Here is a 17,370-nt window from a genome sequence, read left to right as displayed (position 1 = left end):
TTTGGGGTTTTAGGCTGGGTTTCTGTACAGCACTTTGAGATTTCAGCTGATATACGAAGGGCTATATAAATAAATTTGATTTGATAGCTAACTAAAGCTTTACCTACATGTTCGACCCTGCACTGCTCGTATCATCTACCACAGTACATCGTTGATGATTATCCTTCTTCACTGCCTCCAGGTCTTATAACAAACATCATCATTATCAGATGAGCTTGAAAACATGAATGTTCAAGATGTTTTTTTTTTTTTTACAGTTTAAATTCCCTGTGAAGGAGCTAGGAGCAGGGTGCTGTACCTTCCGGATGTCGCCCACGTGTTTCATGGTCTCTCTGGGGGGCTGAGGCCATCTTCTCCCCAGACACAGGGTCTGTGTACTGGCTACCTCCACCCTTCCCTTTTCTCAGCTCCAGCTCCAAACATGACCTGACAGCACACACAATAAGATAGTTGCTATAGCGATAGCCTGGAGGATACAGAACAGCACACACAATAAGATAGTTGCTATAGCGATAGCCTGGAGGATACATAACAGCACACACAATAAGATAGTTGCTATAGCGATAGCCTGGAGGATACATAACAGCACACACAATAAGAGAGTTGTTATAGCGATAGCCTGGAGGATACAGAGCAGCAGAGTGGGCCAGTCTTGTGTCACCCCCCCATAGTTACCTGTGTTTCCTGAGCTGTTCCACCTCCAGCTGTAGAGCATTCTGTTATCCTGCCCTGCCTGGTCCCTCTCCGTCTCCACCTGACGGGATCTGAACCGGGAAGGGGGAGGGGTGGGGTAGGGGTGGGGGGATGAAAACTACACAAGACTTCATGAACTAAAGATAAAATGAACAGAAGATAAAATCAACAGAAGATAAACAGGGAAATGAAGCCAGGATGAACATAAAGAGAACGACAGACCCTCCCCTCCAATCATCCAGGAGAACAGACCCTCCCCTCCAATCATCCAGGAGAACAGACGCTCCCCCTCCAATCATCCAGGAGAACAGACGCTCCCCCTCCAATCATCCAGGAGAACAGACGCTCCCCCTCCAATCATCCAGGAGAACAGACGCTCCCCCTCCAATCATCCAGGGGAACAGACGCTCCCCTCCAATCATCCAGGAGAACGACAGACGCTCCCCTCCAATCATCCAGGAGAACAGAGGCTCCCCTCCAATCGTCCGGGAGAACGACAGACGCTCCCCTCCAATCGTCCAGGAGAACGACAGACCCTCCCCCTCCAATCATCCAGGAGAACAGACGCTCCCCTCCAATCATCCAGGAGAACGACAGACGCTCCCCTCCAATCATCCAGGAGAACAGACCCTCCCCTCCAATCATCCAGGAGAACAGACCCTCCCCCTCCAATCATCCAGGAGAACAGACGCTCCCCTCCAATCATCCAGGAGAACAGACCCTCCCCTCCAATCATCCAGGAGAATAGACCCTCCCCTCCAATCATCCAGGAGAACAGACGCTCCCCTCCAATCATCCAGGAGAACAGACGCTCCCCTCCAATCATCCAGGAGAACAGACCCTCCCCTCCAATCATCCAGGAGAACAGACGCTCCCCCTCCAATCATCCAGGAGAACGACAGACCCTCCCCTCCAATCATCCAGGAGAACGACAGACCCACCCCCTCCAATCATCCAGGAGAACAGACGCTCCCCCTCCAATCATCCAGGAGAACGACAGACCCTCCCCTCCAATCATCCAGGAGAACGACAGACCCACCCCCTCCAATCATCCAGGAGAACGACAGACCCTCCCCTCCAATCATCCAGGAGAATGACAGACCCTCCCCTCCAATCATCCAGGAGAACAGACGCTCCCCTCCAATCATCCAGGAGAACGACAGACCCTCCCCTCCAATCATCCAGGAGAACAGACGCTCCCCTCCAATCATCCAGGAGAACAGACCCTCCCCCTCCAATCATCCAGGAGAACAGACGCTCCCCTCCAATCATCCAGGAGAACGACAGACGCTCCCCTCCAATCATCCAGGAGAACAGACCCTCCCCCTCCAATCATCCAGGAGAACAGACCCTCCCCTCCAATCATCCAGGAGAACAGACGCTCCCCCTCCAATCATCCAGGAGAACAGACCCTCCCCTCCAATCATCCAGGAGAACAGACGCTCCCCCTCCAATCATCCAGGAGAACAGACGCTCCCCCTCCAATCATCCAGGAGAACAGACGCTCCCCCTCCAATCATCCAGGAGAACAGACGCTCCCCCTCCAATCATCCAGGAGAACAGACGCTCCCCCTCCAATCATCCAGGAGAAAAGACGCTCCCCCTCCAATCATCCAGGAGAACGGACGCTCCCCCTCCAATCATCCAGGAGAACAGACGCTCCCCTCCAATCATCCAGGAGAACGACAGACGCTCCCCTCCAATCATCCGGGAGAAGACGCTCCCCCTCCAATCATCCAGGAGAACAGAGGCTCCCCTCCAATCGTCCGGGAGAACGACAGACGCTCCCCTCCAATCGTCCAGGAGAACGACAGACCCTCCCCCTCCAATCATCCAGGAGAACAGACGCTCCCCTCTAATCATCCAGGAGAACGACAGACGCTCCCCTCCAATCATCCAGGAGAACAGACCCTCCCCTCCAATCATCCAGGAGAACAGACCCTCCCCCTCCAATCATCCAGGAGAACAGACGCTCCCCTCCAATCATCCAGGAGAACAGACCCTCCCCTCCAATCATCCAGGAGAACAGACGCTCCCCTCCAATCATCCAGGAGAACAGACGCTCCCCTCCAATCATCCAGGAGAACAGACCCTCCCCTCCAATCATCCAGGAGAACAGACGCTCCCCCTCCAATCATCCAGGAGAACGACATACCCTCCCCTCCAATCATCCAGGAGAACGACAGACCCACCCCCTCCAATCATCCAGGAGAACAGACGCTCCCCCTCCAATCATCCAGGAGAACGACAGACCCTCCCCTCCAATCATCCAGGAGAACAACAGACCCACCCCCTCCAATCATCCAGGAGAACGACAGACCCTCCCCTCCAATCATCCAGGAGAATGACAGACCATCCCCTCCAAACATCCAGGAGAACAGACGCTCCCCTCCAATCATCCAGGAGAACGACAGACCCTCCCCTCCAATCATCCAGGAGAACAGACGCTCCCCTCCAATCATCCAGGAGAACAGACCCTCCCCCTCCAATCATCCAGGAGAACAGACCCTCCCCTCCAATCATCCAGGAGAACGACAGACGCTCCCCTCCAATCATCCAGGAGAACGACAGACGCTCCCCTCCAGTCATCCAGGAGAACGACAGACGCTCCCCTCCAATCATCCAGGAGAACGACAGACGCTCCCCTCCAATCATCCAGGAGAACAGACGCTCCCTCTCCAATCATCCAGGAGAACGACAGACGCTCCCCTCCAATCATCCAGGAGAACGACAGACGCTCCCCCTCCAATCATCCAGGAGAACAGACGCTCCCTCTCCAATCATCCAGGAGAACGACAGACGCTCCCCTCCAATCATCCAGGAGAACGACAGACGCTCCCCCTCCAATCATCCAGGAGAACAGACGCTCCCCTCCAATCATCCCGGAGAACGACAGAGGCTCCCCCTCCAATCATCCAGGAGAATGACAGACCCTCCCCCTCCAATCATCCAGGAGAATGACAGACCCTCCCCTCCAATCATCCAGGAGAATGACAGACCCTCCCCTTCCAATCATCCAGGAGAACAGACGCTCCCCTCCAATCATCCAGGAGAACAGACCCTCCCCTCCAATCATCCAGGAGAACAGACGCTCCCCTCCAATCATCCAGGAGAACGACAGACGCTCCCCTCCAATCATCCAGGAGAACAGACCCTCCCCCTCCAATCATCCAGGAGAACAGACCCTCCCCTCCAATCATCCAGGAGAACAGACGCTCCCCCTCCAATCATCCAGGAGAACAGACCCTCCCCTCCAATCATCCAGGAGAACAGACGCTCCCCCTCCAATCATCCAGGAGAACAGACGCTCCCCTCCAATCATCCAGGAGAACAGACCCTCCCCTCCAATCATCCAGGAGAACAGACGCTCCCCTCCAATCATCCAGGAGAACAGACGCTCCCCTCCAATCATCCAGGAGAACAGACCCTCCCCTCCAATCATCCAGGAGAACAGACGCTCCCCCTCCAATCATCCAGGAGAATGACAGACCCTCCCCTCCAATCATCCAGGAGAACGACAGACCCACCCCCTCCAATCATCCAGGAGAACAGACGCTCCCCCTCCAATCATCCAGGAGAACGACAGACCCTCCCCTCCAATCATCCAGGAGAACGACAGACCCACCCCCTCCAATCATCCAGGAGAACGACAGACCCTCCCCTCCAATCATCCAGGAGAATGACAGACCCTCCCCTCCAATCATCCAGGAGAACAGACGCTCCCCTCCAATCATCCAGGAGAACGACAGACCCTCCCCTCCAATCATCCAGGAGAACAGACGCTCCCCTCCAATCATCCAGGAGAACAGACCCTCCCCCTCCAATCATCCAGGAGAACGACAGACGCTCCCCTCCAATCATCCAGGAGAACGACAGACGTTCCCCTCCAATCATCCAGGAGAACGACAGACGCTCCCCTCCAATCATCCAGGAGAACGACAGACGCTCCCCTCCAATCATCCAGGAGAACAGACGCTCCCTCTCCAATCATCCAGGAGAACGACAGACGCTCCCCTCCAATCATCCAGGAGAACGACAGACGCTCCCCCTCCAATCATCCAGGAGAACAGACGCTCCCTCTCCAATCATCCAGGAGAACGACAGACGCTCCCCTCCAATCATCCAGGAGAACGACAGACGCTCCCCCTCCAATCATCCAGGAGAACAGACGCTCCCCTCCAATCATCCAGGAGAATGACAGACCCTCCCCTCCAATCATCCAGGAGAACAGACGCTCCCCTCCAATCATCCAGGAGAACGACAGACCCTCCCCTCCAATCATCCAGGAGAACAGACGCTCCCCTCCAATCATCCAGGAGAACAGACCCTCCCCCTCCAATCATCCAGGAGAACGACAGACGCTCCCCTCCAATCATCCAGGAGAACGACAGACGCTCCCCTCCAATCATCCAGGAGAACGACAGACGCTCCCCTCCAATCATCCAGGAGAACGACAGACGCTCCCCTCCAATCATCCAGGAGAACAGACGCTCCCTCTCCAATCATCCAGGAGAACGACAGACGCTCCCCTCCAATCATCCAGGAGAATGACAGACGCTCCCCCTCCAATCATCCAGGAGAACAGACGCTCCCTCTCCAATCATCCAGGAGAACGACAGACGCTCCCCTCCAATCATCCAGGAGAACGACAGACGCTCCCCCTCCAATCATCCAGGAGAACAGACGCTCCCCTCCAATCATCCAGGAGAATGACCGACGCTCCCCCTCCAATCATCCAGGAGAATGACAGACCCTCCCCCTCCAATCATCCAGGAGAATGACAGACCCTCCCCTCCAATCATCCAGGAGAATGACAGACCCTCCCCTTCCAATCATCCAGGAGAACAGACGCTCCCCTCCAATCATCCAGGAGAACAGACGCTCCCCTCCAATCATCCAGGAGAACAGACGCTCCCCTCCAATCATCCAGGAGAACAGACGCTCCCCTCCAATCATCCAGGAGAACAGACCCTCCCCCTCCAATCATCCAGGAGAACGACAGACGCTCCCCTCCAATCATCCAGGAGAACGACAGACGTTCCCCTCCAATCATCCAGGAGAACGACAGACGCTCCCCTCCAATCATCCAGGAGAACGACAGACGCTCCCCTCCAATCATCCAGGAGAACAGACGCTCCCTCTCCAATCATCCAGGAGAACGACAGACGCTCCCCTCCAATCATCCAGGAGAACGACAGACGCTCCCCCTCCAATCATCCAGGAGAACAGACGCTCCCTCTCCAATCATCCAGGAGAACGACAGACGCTCCCCTCCAATCATCCAGGAGAACGACAGACGCTCCCCCTCCAATCATCCAGGAGAACAGACGCTCCCCTCCAATCATCCAGGAGAATGACAGACCCTCCCCTCCAATCATCCAGGAGAACAGACGCTCCCCTCCAATCATCCAGGAGAACGACAGACCCTCCCCTCCAATCATCCAGGAGAACAGACGCTCCCCTCCAATCATCCAGGAGAACAGACCCTCCCCCTCCAATCATCCAGGAGAACGACAGACGCTCCCCTCCAATCATCCAGGAGAACGACAGACGCTCCCCTCCAATCATCCAGGAGAACGACAGACGCTCCCCTCCAATCATCCAGGAGAACGACAGACGCTCCCCTCCAATCATCCAGGAGAACAGACGCTCCCTCTCCAATCATCCAGGAGAACGACAGACGCTCCCCTCCAATCATCCAGGAGAATGACAGACGCTCCCCCTCCAATCATCCAGGAGAACAGACGCTCCCTCTCCAATCATCCAGGAGAACGACAGACGCTCCCCTCCAATCATCCAGGAGAACGACAGACGCTCCCCCTCCAATCATCCAGGAGAACAGACGCTCCCCTCCAATCATCCAGGAGAATGACCGACGCTCCCCCTCCAATCATCCAGGAGAATGACAGACCCTCCCCCTCCAATCATCCAGGAGAATGACAGACCCTCCCCTCCAATCATCCAGGAGAATGACAGACCCTCCCCTTCCAATCATCCAGGAGAACAGACGCTCCCCTCCAATCATCCAGGAGAACAGACGCTCCCCTCCAATCATCCAGGAAAAGCAGACAAGTAGAAGAAGTTTGATTGAATCGTTTTTATTATGCTAGTATTGACTACAGGTGACGTCCACAGACACGTCATGTCATTTAGCCTTGCTGTGCTCGGAGACTGCTTTATTGTCATGCTGACCTGGACTGACCCTTCACATTTTCAGTAAGAAGCTTCTAGACATCTCCCATTTCTTTTAAACTAGCAGTTGGTTTTCAACAGAGAAGATTTATATAAACCTTGCTGTCTGTCTCTCTGACATTTGCAACATTGCTTCAATATTGAAATTCCATCTCCAGCTGTCCCATAGTAATGAAAGTGTAGGGGTCGGGACTCAGCCAGTCCAAGTCATGAATCAGCATAATTTTTATGGATATATACAAACAAAATGTTAATATAAAAAGGGTCAAATGAAGTGCAGCTAGATCGCAGGTCGCAGTCTTTCTGGCTTCAGTTTGAAGTGATTATGTTAGCTGTGTTTTTGGCTAACTCCTCTGAACAACAGTGTCCTGACGAGTGAGCACATTTTCCTTGCCAGGCAAAAATCACACTTCTTTTGCTCATTCTTATGAATGTATCCAAATAAATGTCACTAGAAAACAGCTTAAACAAATGCAAATACAGCTACTTTGCTGTTATCTGGCTGCACTTTTTTGACGTGACTAAGTTAGCCGTAGTTGGCTAGCTAGCAAGCATGGGATAAGAACGTTACCTGCCAGTCTGGCAATGGAACATTTAGAACGAATGACTGGGTCGCATCCATAGATACAGAACAAAAAGACTGAACGACTGGGTCGAGTCCATAGATACAGAACAAAAAGACTGAATGACTGGGTGGCGTCCATAGATACAGAACAAAAAGACTGAACGACTGGGTCGCGTCCATAGATACAGAACAAAAAGACTGAACGACTGGGTCGAGTCCATAGATACAGAACAAAAAGACTGAATGACTGGGTCGCGTCTCTGGTAACCGAACCAATAGAACGAACGACCAGCCGGCTTGGGTAGCAACCCTAGATTTCTGTAAAGACTATATCTTGTGGAAAGATGAAACGGTACGAATACACGGTTTGCCTCAACTTCGTCACAGGCCAAACAACACCCGTGCCAATATGTCCTCCAAACACGGGCTTCTCAGGCATTATCACTTAACAGTGCAGGAGGCCAGAGAGAGAGAGGGCTGCTCAGTGGCTGGTCTAAGGACAGGCTGTACGTGGCATTGGGCTGGTCTAAGGACAGGCTGTACGTAGCATTGGGCTGGTCTAAGGACAGGCTGTACGTAGCATTGGGCTGGTCTAAGGACAGGCTGTACGTAGCATTGGGCTGGTCTAAGGACAGGCTGTACGTGGCATTGGGCTGGTCTAAGGACAGGCTGTACGTAGCATTGGGCTGGTCTAAGGACAGGCTGTACGTAGCATTGGGCTGGTCTAAGGACAGGCTGTACGTAGCAATGGTGCTGGTCTAAGGACAGGCTGTACGTAGCATTGGGCTGGTCTAAGGACAGGCTGTACGTAGCATTGGGCTGGTCTAAGGACAGGCTGTACGTAGCATTGGGTTGGTCTAAGGACAGGCTGTACGTGGCATTGGGCTGGTCTAAGGACAGGCTGTACGTGGCATTGGGCTGGTCTAAGGACAGGCTGTACGTGGCATTGGGCTGGTCTAAGGACAGGCTGTACGTAGCATTGGGCTGGTCTAAGGACAGGCTGTACGTAGCATTGGGCTGGTCTAAGGACAGGCTGTACGTAGCATTGGGCTGGTCTAAGGACAGGCTGTACGTAGCGATGGGCTGGTCTAAGGACAGGCTGTACGTAGCATTGGGCTGGTCTAAGGACAGGCTGTACGTAGCATTGGGCTGGTCTAAGGACAGGCTGTACGTAGCATTGGGCTGGTCTAAGGACAGGCTGTACGTAGCATTGGGCTGGTCTAAGGACAGGCTGTACGTAGCATTGGGCTGGTCTAAGGACAGGCTGTACGTAGCATTGGGCTGGTCTAAGGACAGGCTGTACGTAGCATTGGGCTGGTCTAAGGACAGGCTGTACGTGGCATTGGGCTGGTCTAAGGACCTACGGTATGCCACTGTAGGGGGCGTCTGGGTGTGTCGATGTACAAGAAATAACAGCATCCATTTTGATTTTTCAGAACAGTAACCTCTCTCTTACTAAAATGGCAGACATCCCAAACCTCTTATCAGGGAACATTCATTACAACTGTGGGTCTGATATCTATATTAACACAGAAAGATGTAGAACTGTGAGTGGAGTCACCCTGCACTGCTAGTCCAACAGAAAGATAGACTAGAGGGCGCCAGAGAGAGACTGTCTCAGTCCAACAGAAAGACAGTCTCTCTCTGGCGCCCTCTAGCCTGTCTCAGTCCAACAGAAAGACAGTCTCTCTCTGGCGCCCTCTAGCCTGTCTCAGTACAACAGAAAGACAGTCTCTCTCTGGCGCCCTCTAGCCTGTCTCAGTACAACAGAAAGACAGTCTCTCTCTGGCGCCCTCTAGCCTGTCTCAGTACAACAGAATGCCAGTCTCTCTCTGGCGCCCTCTAGCCTGTCTCAGTACAACAGAAAGACAGTCTCTCTCTGGCGCCCTCTAGCCTGTCTCAGTACAACAGAAAGACAGTCTCTCTCTGGCGCCCTCTAGCCTGTCTCAGTCCAACAGAAAGACAGTCTCTCTCTGGCGCCCTCTAGCCTGTCTTTCTGTTGTACTGAGATGGTCCCTCTCTGGCGCCCTCTAGCCTGTCTCAGTACAAAAGAAAGATAGTCTGGTCTCTCTCTGGCGCCCTCTAGCCTGTCTCAGTCCAACAGAAAGACAGTCTCTCTCTGGCGCCCTCTAGCCTGTCTCAGTACAACAGAAAGACAGTCTCTCTCTGGCGCCCTCTAGCCTGTCTCAGTACAACAGAAAGACAGTCTCTCTCTGGCGCCCTCTAGCCTGTCTCAGTACAACAGAAAGACAGTCTCTCTCTGGCGCCCTCTAGCCTGTCTCAGTACAACAGAATGCCAGTCTCTCTCTGGCGCCCTCTAGCCTGTCTCAGTACAACAGAAAGACAGTCTCTCTCTGGCGCCCTCTAGCCTGTCTCAGTACAACAGAAAGACAGTCTCTCTCTGGCGCCCTCTAGCCTGTCTCAGTCCAACAGAAAGACAGTCTCTCTCTGGCGCCCTCTAGCCTGCCTCAGTCCAACAGAAAGACAGTCTCTCTCTGGCGCCCTCTAGCCTGTCTCAGTCCAACAGAAAGACAGTCTCTCTCTGGCGCCCTCTAGCCTGTCTCAGTACAACAGAAAGACAGTCTCTCTCTGGCGCCCTCTAGCCTGTCTCAGTCCAACAGAAAGACAGTCTCTCTCTGGCGCCCTCTAGCCTGTCTCAGTACAACAGAAAGATAGTCTCTCTCTGGCGCCCTCTAGCCTGTCTCAGTCCAACAGAAAGACAGTCTCTCTCTGGCGCCCTCTAGCCTGTCTCAGTACAACAGAAAGATAGTCTCTCTCTGGCGCCCTCTAGCCTGTCTCAGTACAACAGAAAGATAGTCTCTCTCTGGCGCCCTCTAGCCTGTCTCAGTCCATGCTGCTAATCAAAGTAATGCTGTCTGGAAAGCAAGCTGTTTAGTTTTAGGAAACAAAAGATTGTTTAACAGTTAGAAATGAAAGGTTTAACCACAACAGATATAATATCAAAATAAATACCCAGGTTTAGTCATTTCTATGTTATGCAAAGTTTGGTTTTATGTTTCGATTGGGAATCAGATTTCTGAAACTATGATGTGGGTGTAATTGTGGGGAGCGAAGGGGAAGAGAGGACAGTCCTATAGTTGCTTCCGAAGCAGCTTCCCTGCGTTGGAACTCAAGCTTCTGGCCTGCTTCACACAGTCTTCCTCACTGACAGGAAGAGAACCAAGAAATGAAAGAAATGGAGAGATAAAAGGACAGAAAGAAGAAGAGGAAGAGGAGGAAGACAGTAGTTATTGCAGGGTTGGTAGCTGGCTGTAACTCCCTGTGAAGAGAATCTTATTAAACAGAGAAACACACTGGGCTGAGGTTATTAGACAGACTAGACCTGATAAACACACTGGGCTGAGGTTATTAGACAGACTAGACCTGATAAACACACTGGTCTGAGGTTATTAGACAGACTAGACCTGATAAACACACTGGGCTGAGGTTATTAGACAGACTAGACCTGATAAACACACTGGGCTGAGGTTATTAGACAGACTAGACCTGATAAACACACTGGGCTGAGGTTAGACCTGATAAACACACTGGTCTGAGGTTATTAGACAGACTAGACCTGATAAACACACTGGGCTGAGGTTATTAGACAGACTAGACCTGATAAACACACTGGGCTGAGGTTAGACCTGATAAACACACTGGGCTGAGGTTATTAGACAGACTAGACCTGATAAACACACTGGGCTGAGGTTATTAGACAGACTAGACCTGATAAACACACTGGGCTGAGGTTATTAGACAGACTAGACCTGATAAACACACTGGGCTGAGGTTATTAGACAGACTAGACCTGATAAACACACTGGGCTGAGGTTATTAGACAGACTAGACCTGATAAACACACTGGGCTGAGGTTAGACCTGATAAACACACTGGGCTGAGGTTATTAGACAGACTAGACCTGATAAACACACACTGGGCTGAGGTTATTAGACAGACTAGACCTGATAAACACACTGGGCTGAGGTTATTAGACAGACTAGACCTGATAAACACACTGGGCTGAGGTTATTAGACAGACTAGACCTGATAAACACACTGGGCTGAGGTTATTAGACAGACTAGACCTGATAAACACACTGGGCTGAGGTTATTAGACAGACTAGACCTGATAAACACACTGGGCTGAGGTTATTAGACAGACTAGACCTGATAAACACACTGGGCTGAGGTTATTAGACAGACTAGACCTGATAAACACACTGGGCTGAGGTTAGACCTGATAAACACACTGGGCTGAGGTTATTAGACAGACTAGACCTGATAAACACACTGGGCTGAGGTTATTAGACAGACTAGACCTGATAAACACACTGGGCTGAGGTTATTAGACAGACTAGATCTGATAAACACACTGGGCTGAGGTTATTAGACAGACTAGACCTGATAAACACACTGGGCTGAGGTTAGACCTGATAAACACACTGGTCTGATGTTATTAGACAGACTAGACCTGATAAACACACTGGGCTGAGGTTATTAGACAGACTAGACCTGATAAACACACTGGGCTGAGGTTATTAGACAGACTAGACCTGATAAACACACTGGGCTGAGGTTAGACCTGATAAACACACTGGGCTGAGGTTATTAGACAGACTAGACCTGATAAACACACTGGGCTGAGGTTATTAGACAGACTAGACCTGATAAACACACTGGGCTGAGGTTATTAGACAGACTAGACCTGATAAACACACTGGGCTGAGGTTATTAGACAGACTAGACCTGATAAACACACTGGGCTGAGGTTATTAGACAGACTAGACCTGATAAACACACTGGGCTGAGGTTATTAGACAGACTAGACCTGATAAACACACTGGGCTGAGGTTATTAGACAGACTAGACCTGATAAACACACTGGGCTGAGGTTAGACCTGATAAACACACTGGGCTGAGGTTATTAGACAGACTAGACCTGATAAACACACTGGGCTGAGGTTATTAGACAGACTAGACCTGATAAACACACTGGGCTGAGGTTATTAGACAGACTAGACCTGATAAACACACTGGTCTGAGGTTATTAGACAGACTAGACCTGATAAACACACTGGTCTGAGGTTATTAGACAGACTAGACCTGATAAACACACTGGTCTGAGGTTAGACCTGATAAACACACTGGGCTGAGGTTATTAGACAGACTAGACCTGATAAACACACTGGGCTGAGGTTATTAGACAGACTAGACCTGATATACACACTGGTCTGAGGTTAGACCTGATAAACACACTGGTCTGAGGCTGTCAAGAGCTTTGTTTCAGTGGGATCTAAAACAGAACACAGCCAGAAAGCCTAATTCACTCAGGGCCGGTTTCTGGGACTCAGATAAAAGATTAAGACTGACAAAAAAGCATAAAAAAGTAGATGAAGAATCCCAATGACAGAGCTGCTTTTAAGTCCTGGAAAGCAGTTCTGAATGCTTGGTAAACTCATGCGTCCTGTTCTAATCTACTGTGGAAGTGCGGTGACTGGGAATATGGTTGAATACAAACAGTGTAGTTATTCCCTCTGTAAGGCAATCAAACAGACAAAACGTCAGTACAGAGACAAAGTGGAGTCACAATTCAATGGCTTAGACACAAGACGTATGTGGCAGGATCTACAGACAATCACGGATTACAAAGGGAAAACCAGCCACACCGCGGACACTGACGTCCTGCTTCCGGAAAAGCTAAACACCTTCTTTGCCTGCTTTGAGGACAACATAGTGCCACCAACGCGGCCCGCTACCAAGGACTGTGGGCTCTCCTTCCCCGTGGGCCGAGGTGAGTAAGACATTTAAGCGTGTCAACCCTCACATGCCGGCCCAGACGGCATCCCAAGCCACATCCTCAGAGCATGCGCAGACCAGCTGGCTGGAGTGTTTACGGACATATTAACTATTTCCCTATCCCAGTCTGTTGTCCCCACATGCTTCAAGATGTCCACCATTGTTCCTGTACCCAAGAAAACAAAGGTAACTAAATGATTATCGCCCCGTAGCACTCACTTCTGTCATCATGAAGTGCTTTGAGAGACTAGTTAAGGATCATATCACCTCTACCTTACCTGCCACCCTAGACCCACTTCCATTTGCTTACCGCCCCAATAGGTCCACAGACGATGCAATCGCCCTCGCACTGCACACTGCCCTGTCCCATCTGGACAAGAGGAATACCTATGTAAGAATGCTGTTCATTGACTATAGCTCAGCATTCAACACCATAGTACCCTTCAAGCTCATCATTAAGCTCAAGGCCCTGGGTCTGAACCCCGCCCTGTGCAACTGGGTCCTGGACATCCTGACGGGCCGCCCCAAGGTGGTGAGGGTAGGAAAAAAAATGCCTCCACTTCACTGATCCTCAACATTGGGGCCCCACAAGGATGCATGCTCAGCCCCCTCCTGGACTCCCTGTTCACCCATGACTGCGTGGCCATGCACGCCTCCAACTCAATCATCAAGTTCGCAGGCGACAACAGTAGTAGGTCTGATTACCAATAATGACGAGACAGCCTACAGGGAGGAGGTGAGAGCCCTGCGAGTGTGGTACCAGGAAAATAACCTCACACCCAACGCCAACAAAATTAAGGAGCTGATTGTGAACTTCAGGAAACAGCAGACGGGACTGCAGTGGAGAAGGTGGAAAGTTTTAAGTTCCTCGGCGTACACATCACTGAGAAACTGAAATGGTCCACCCACACAGACAGCGTAGTGAAGAAGGCGCAGCAGCGCCTCTTCAAACTCAGGAGTCTGAAGAAATTTGACTTGGCACCTCAAACCCTCACAAACTTTTACAGATGCACAATTGAGAGCATCTTGTCTGGCTGTATCACCGCCTGGTACGGCAACTGCACCGGCGACAACCGCAAGGCTCTCCAGGGGGTGATGGGGTCTGCACAACGCATCACTGGGGGCAAACTACCTGTCCTCCAGGACACCTACACCACCCGATGTCACAGGAAGGTAAAAAAGATCATCAAGGACATCAACCACCCGAGCCACTGCCTGTTCACCCCGCTATCATCCAGAAGGCGAGGTCAGTACATGTGCATCAAAGCTGGGACCGAGAGACTGAAAAACAGCTTCTATCTCAAGGCCATCAGACTGTTAAATAGCCATCATTAGCACATTAGTGGCTGCTGCCCTATATACATAGACTTGAAATCACTAGCCACTTTAATAAATGGAACACTAGCCACTTTAATAATGTTTACATATCTGGCATTACTCATCTCATATGTAAAACTGTATTCTATCCTATTCTTAGTCTATGCCGCTCTGACATTGTTGTCCAAATATTCATATATTCTAATTCTTGCTAAAACACGTGTATGTGACAATAAAAATTGATTTGTTAAGTAAAAGGGGGGGCATTTTGACTGCATAGAGCAGGGGTATTTTAACTGTTAATGGCGCTGCACGGTCAATCCGACGTCTCCACTGACCGTTCCGCATTTACGGTGATATGGCCTCTGCAGAAGTCAGGGCATTCAGACTTACTGTGCTTCGCCGAGCAGTGCAGAGCTGTTGTCAAGGAAGTGAGTTTGTGTTTATACAGGACCTGCTGCTCTCACCTACCGTCAACCAATCATGTCAATAAGGAGGGTATATGGAGTCCTCCGCATTGTTACAAAATTTGCGGCACACGGTGATGCGGTACTGGGCTTAATTTGGCCTCCGTGTTCCTCCGGAGGCTCAGCAATTGAGTCACACGGCGCCTCACAACCACATTATCTATCGTCTCTTACTGTAAGAGGTCTGGAGCCTGCTGGTTCTCTGTTCTACATGATAATGAATTACACACACCTGGTGTCCCAGGTCTAAATCAGTCCCTAAAAAAAAACACTGTGGAACTGGCTTTGTGGTCCAGAGTTTAGTTTGAGGGGCATAGAGGTTGGAGAAAATGTTTGGTGACTTGGAAACTAATGTTAGTTTGAAGGCATACTTTTCTTTCGTGCTGCACAGGTGAGACTTGTGCAGGAGCATTCAGAAGAGGTTTCTATTTGTGGATTGTCTGACTCCGGTAAAGTAACAAGAAGGCTATTTATATGGAATATTTCTACTTAGTTTATTTGCTTTGTGGGTTATATTACTGAACTGGTCAGATCTCCTCATTTGGATTAATTGGTCTTTGTTTATTTTGGGGATATATTACTTGGATTCAGTACTGAATTGAGCATTGGCTTTCCTTGAAGAATAGAGACTTGGCTGTTCAAAGCATTTTGCTATTTTTAATTTCTGTTTTACAGCCTTACATTTGAGTTGAGTTGGGGGTTTGAATTTGTATGCCATCTGACTTGACTTGTGAAATGACATGCCTACCCTCCCTTGTGAAATGACATGCATACCGTCCCTTGTGAAATTACATGTGAACCCTACCTTGTTCATGTATTAACGGAGTTGGGGTTAGTGCTTACCGACCGTAAGTACTAGGGTAGTGTTAAGGTATTGTTCCCTCCTACCTGTTCTTTATAGTCCCTCCCGCCTACCTGTTCTCCAGGTGTTTTATAGTCCCTCCCTCCTACCTGTTCTCCAGGTGTTTTATAGTCCCTCCCTCCTACCTGTTCTCCAGGTGTTTATAGTCCCTCCCTCCTACCTGTTCTCCAGGTGTTTTATAGTCCCTCCCTCCTACCTGTTCTCCAGGTGTTTTATAGTCCCCTCCTACCTGTTCTCCAGGTGTTTCATAGTCACTCCCTCCTACCTGTTCTCCAGGTGTTTTATAGTCCCTCCCTCCTACCTGTTCTCCAGGTGTTTTATAGTCCCTCCCTCCTACCTGTTCTCCAGGTGTTTTATAGTCCCTCTCTCCTACCTGTTCTCCAGGTGTTTTATAGTCCCTCCCTCCTACCTGTTCTCCAGGTGTTTTATAGTCCCTCCCTCCTACCTGTTCTCCAGGTGTTTTATAGTCCCTCCCTCCTACCTGTTCTCCAGGTGTTTTATAGTCCCTCTCTCCTACCTGTTCTCCAGGTGTTTTATAGTCCCTCCCTCCTACCTGTTCTCCAGGTGTTTTATAGTCCCTCTCTCCTACCTGTTCTCCAGGTGTTTTATAGTCCCTCCCTCCTACCTGTTCTCCAGGTGTTTTATAGTCCCTCTCTCCTACCTGTTCTCCAGGTGTTTTATAGTCCCTCCCTCCTACCTGTTCTCCAGGTGTTTTATAGTCCCTCCCTCCTACCTGTTCTCCAGGTGTTTTATAGTCCCTCCCTCCTACCTGTTCTCCAGGTGTTTTATAGTCCCTCCCTCCTACCTGTTCTCCAGGTGTTTTATAGTCCCTCCCTCCTACCTGTTCTCCAGGTGTTTCATAGTCACTCCCTCCTACCTGTTCTCCAGGTGTTTTATAGTCCCTCTCTCCTACCTGTTCTCCAGGTGTTTTATAGTCCCTCCCTTCTACCTGTTCTCCAGGTGTTTTATAGTCCCTCCCTCCTACCTGTTCTCCAGGTGTTTTATAGTCCCTCTCTCCTACCTGTTCTCCAGGTGTTTTATAGTCCCTCCATCCTACCTGTTCTCCAGGTGTTTTATAGTCCCTCCCTCCTACCTGTTCTCCAGGTGTTATATAGTCCCTCCCTCCTACCTGTTCTCCAGGTGTTTTATAGTCCCTCCCTCCTACCTGTTCTCCAGGTGTTTTATAGTCCCTCCTTCCTACCTGTTCCCCAGGTGTTTTATAGTCCCTCCCTCCTACCTGTTCTCCAGGTGTTTTATAGTCCCTCCCTCCTACCTGTTCTCCAGCTGTTTTATAGTCCCTCCCTCCTACCTGTTCTCCAGGTGTTTTATAGCCCCTCCCTCCTACCTGTTCTCCAGGTGTTATATAGTCCCTCCCTCCTACCTGTTCTCCAGGTGTTTTATAGTCCCTCCCTCCTACCTGTTCTCCAGGTGTTTTATAGCCCCTCCCTCCTACCTGTTCTCCAGGTGTTATATAG

General features: G+C 50.5%; 1 protein-coding gene and 2 long non-coding RNA genes across 3 annotated transcripts in view; 1 reads left to right on the top strand and 2 right to left on the bottom strand.

Annotated features, from left to right (window-relative positions):
* Positions 1-254: 254 nt before the first annotated feature.
* Positions 255-784, bottom strand: LOC115165197 (uncharacterized). Its single transcript, XR_003870097.1, has 2 exons — positions 676-784; positions 255-426 (listed from the first exon to the last, which is right to left on the bottom strand). It is a non-coding gene; the product is annotated as an uncharacterized LOC115165197 (long non-coding RNA).
* Positions 785-8,201: 7,417 nt separating this feature from the next.
* Positions 8,202-17,370, bottom strand: part of LOC115165119 (protein RUFY3) — a 49,580-nt gene continuing 40,411 nt past the window's right edge. The window contains exon 11 of the mRNA XM_029718152.1: positions 8,202-10,615. Within this exon, the coding sequence (XP_029574012.1) occupies positions 10,543-10,615 (73 nt within the window). The 3' untranslated portion in view covers positions 8,202-10,542. The remainder of the gene's footprint in view (positions 10,616-17,370) is intronic.
* On the top strand, positions 11,981-12,706 carry LOC115165076 (uncharacterized). Its single transcript, XR_003870070.1, has 3 exons — positions 11,981-12,028; positions 12,608-12,648; positions 12,690-12,706. It is a non-coding gene; the product is annotated as an uncharacterized LOC115165076 (long non-coding RNA).

The sequence above is a fragment of the Salmo trutta genome, chromosome 27, assembly GCF_901001165.1.
Source record: "Salmo trutta chromosome 27, fSalTru1.1, whole genome shotgun sequence".
Lineage (NCBI taxonomy): Eukaryota > Metazoa > Chordata > Actinopteri > Salmoniformes > Salmonidae > Salmo > Salmo trutta.
Note: the sequence above shows the minus strand (reverse complement) of the source record. Positions and strands in the feature narration are given on the sequence as shown.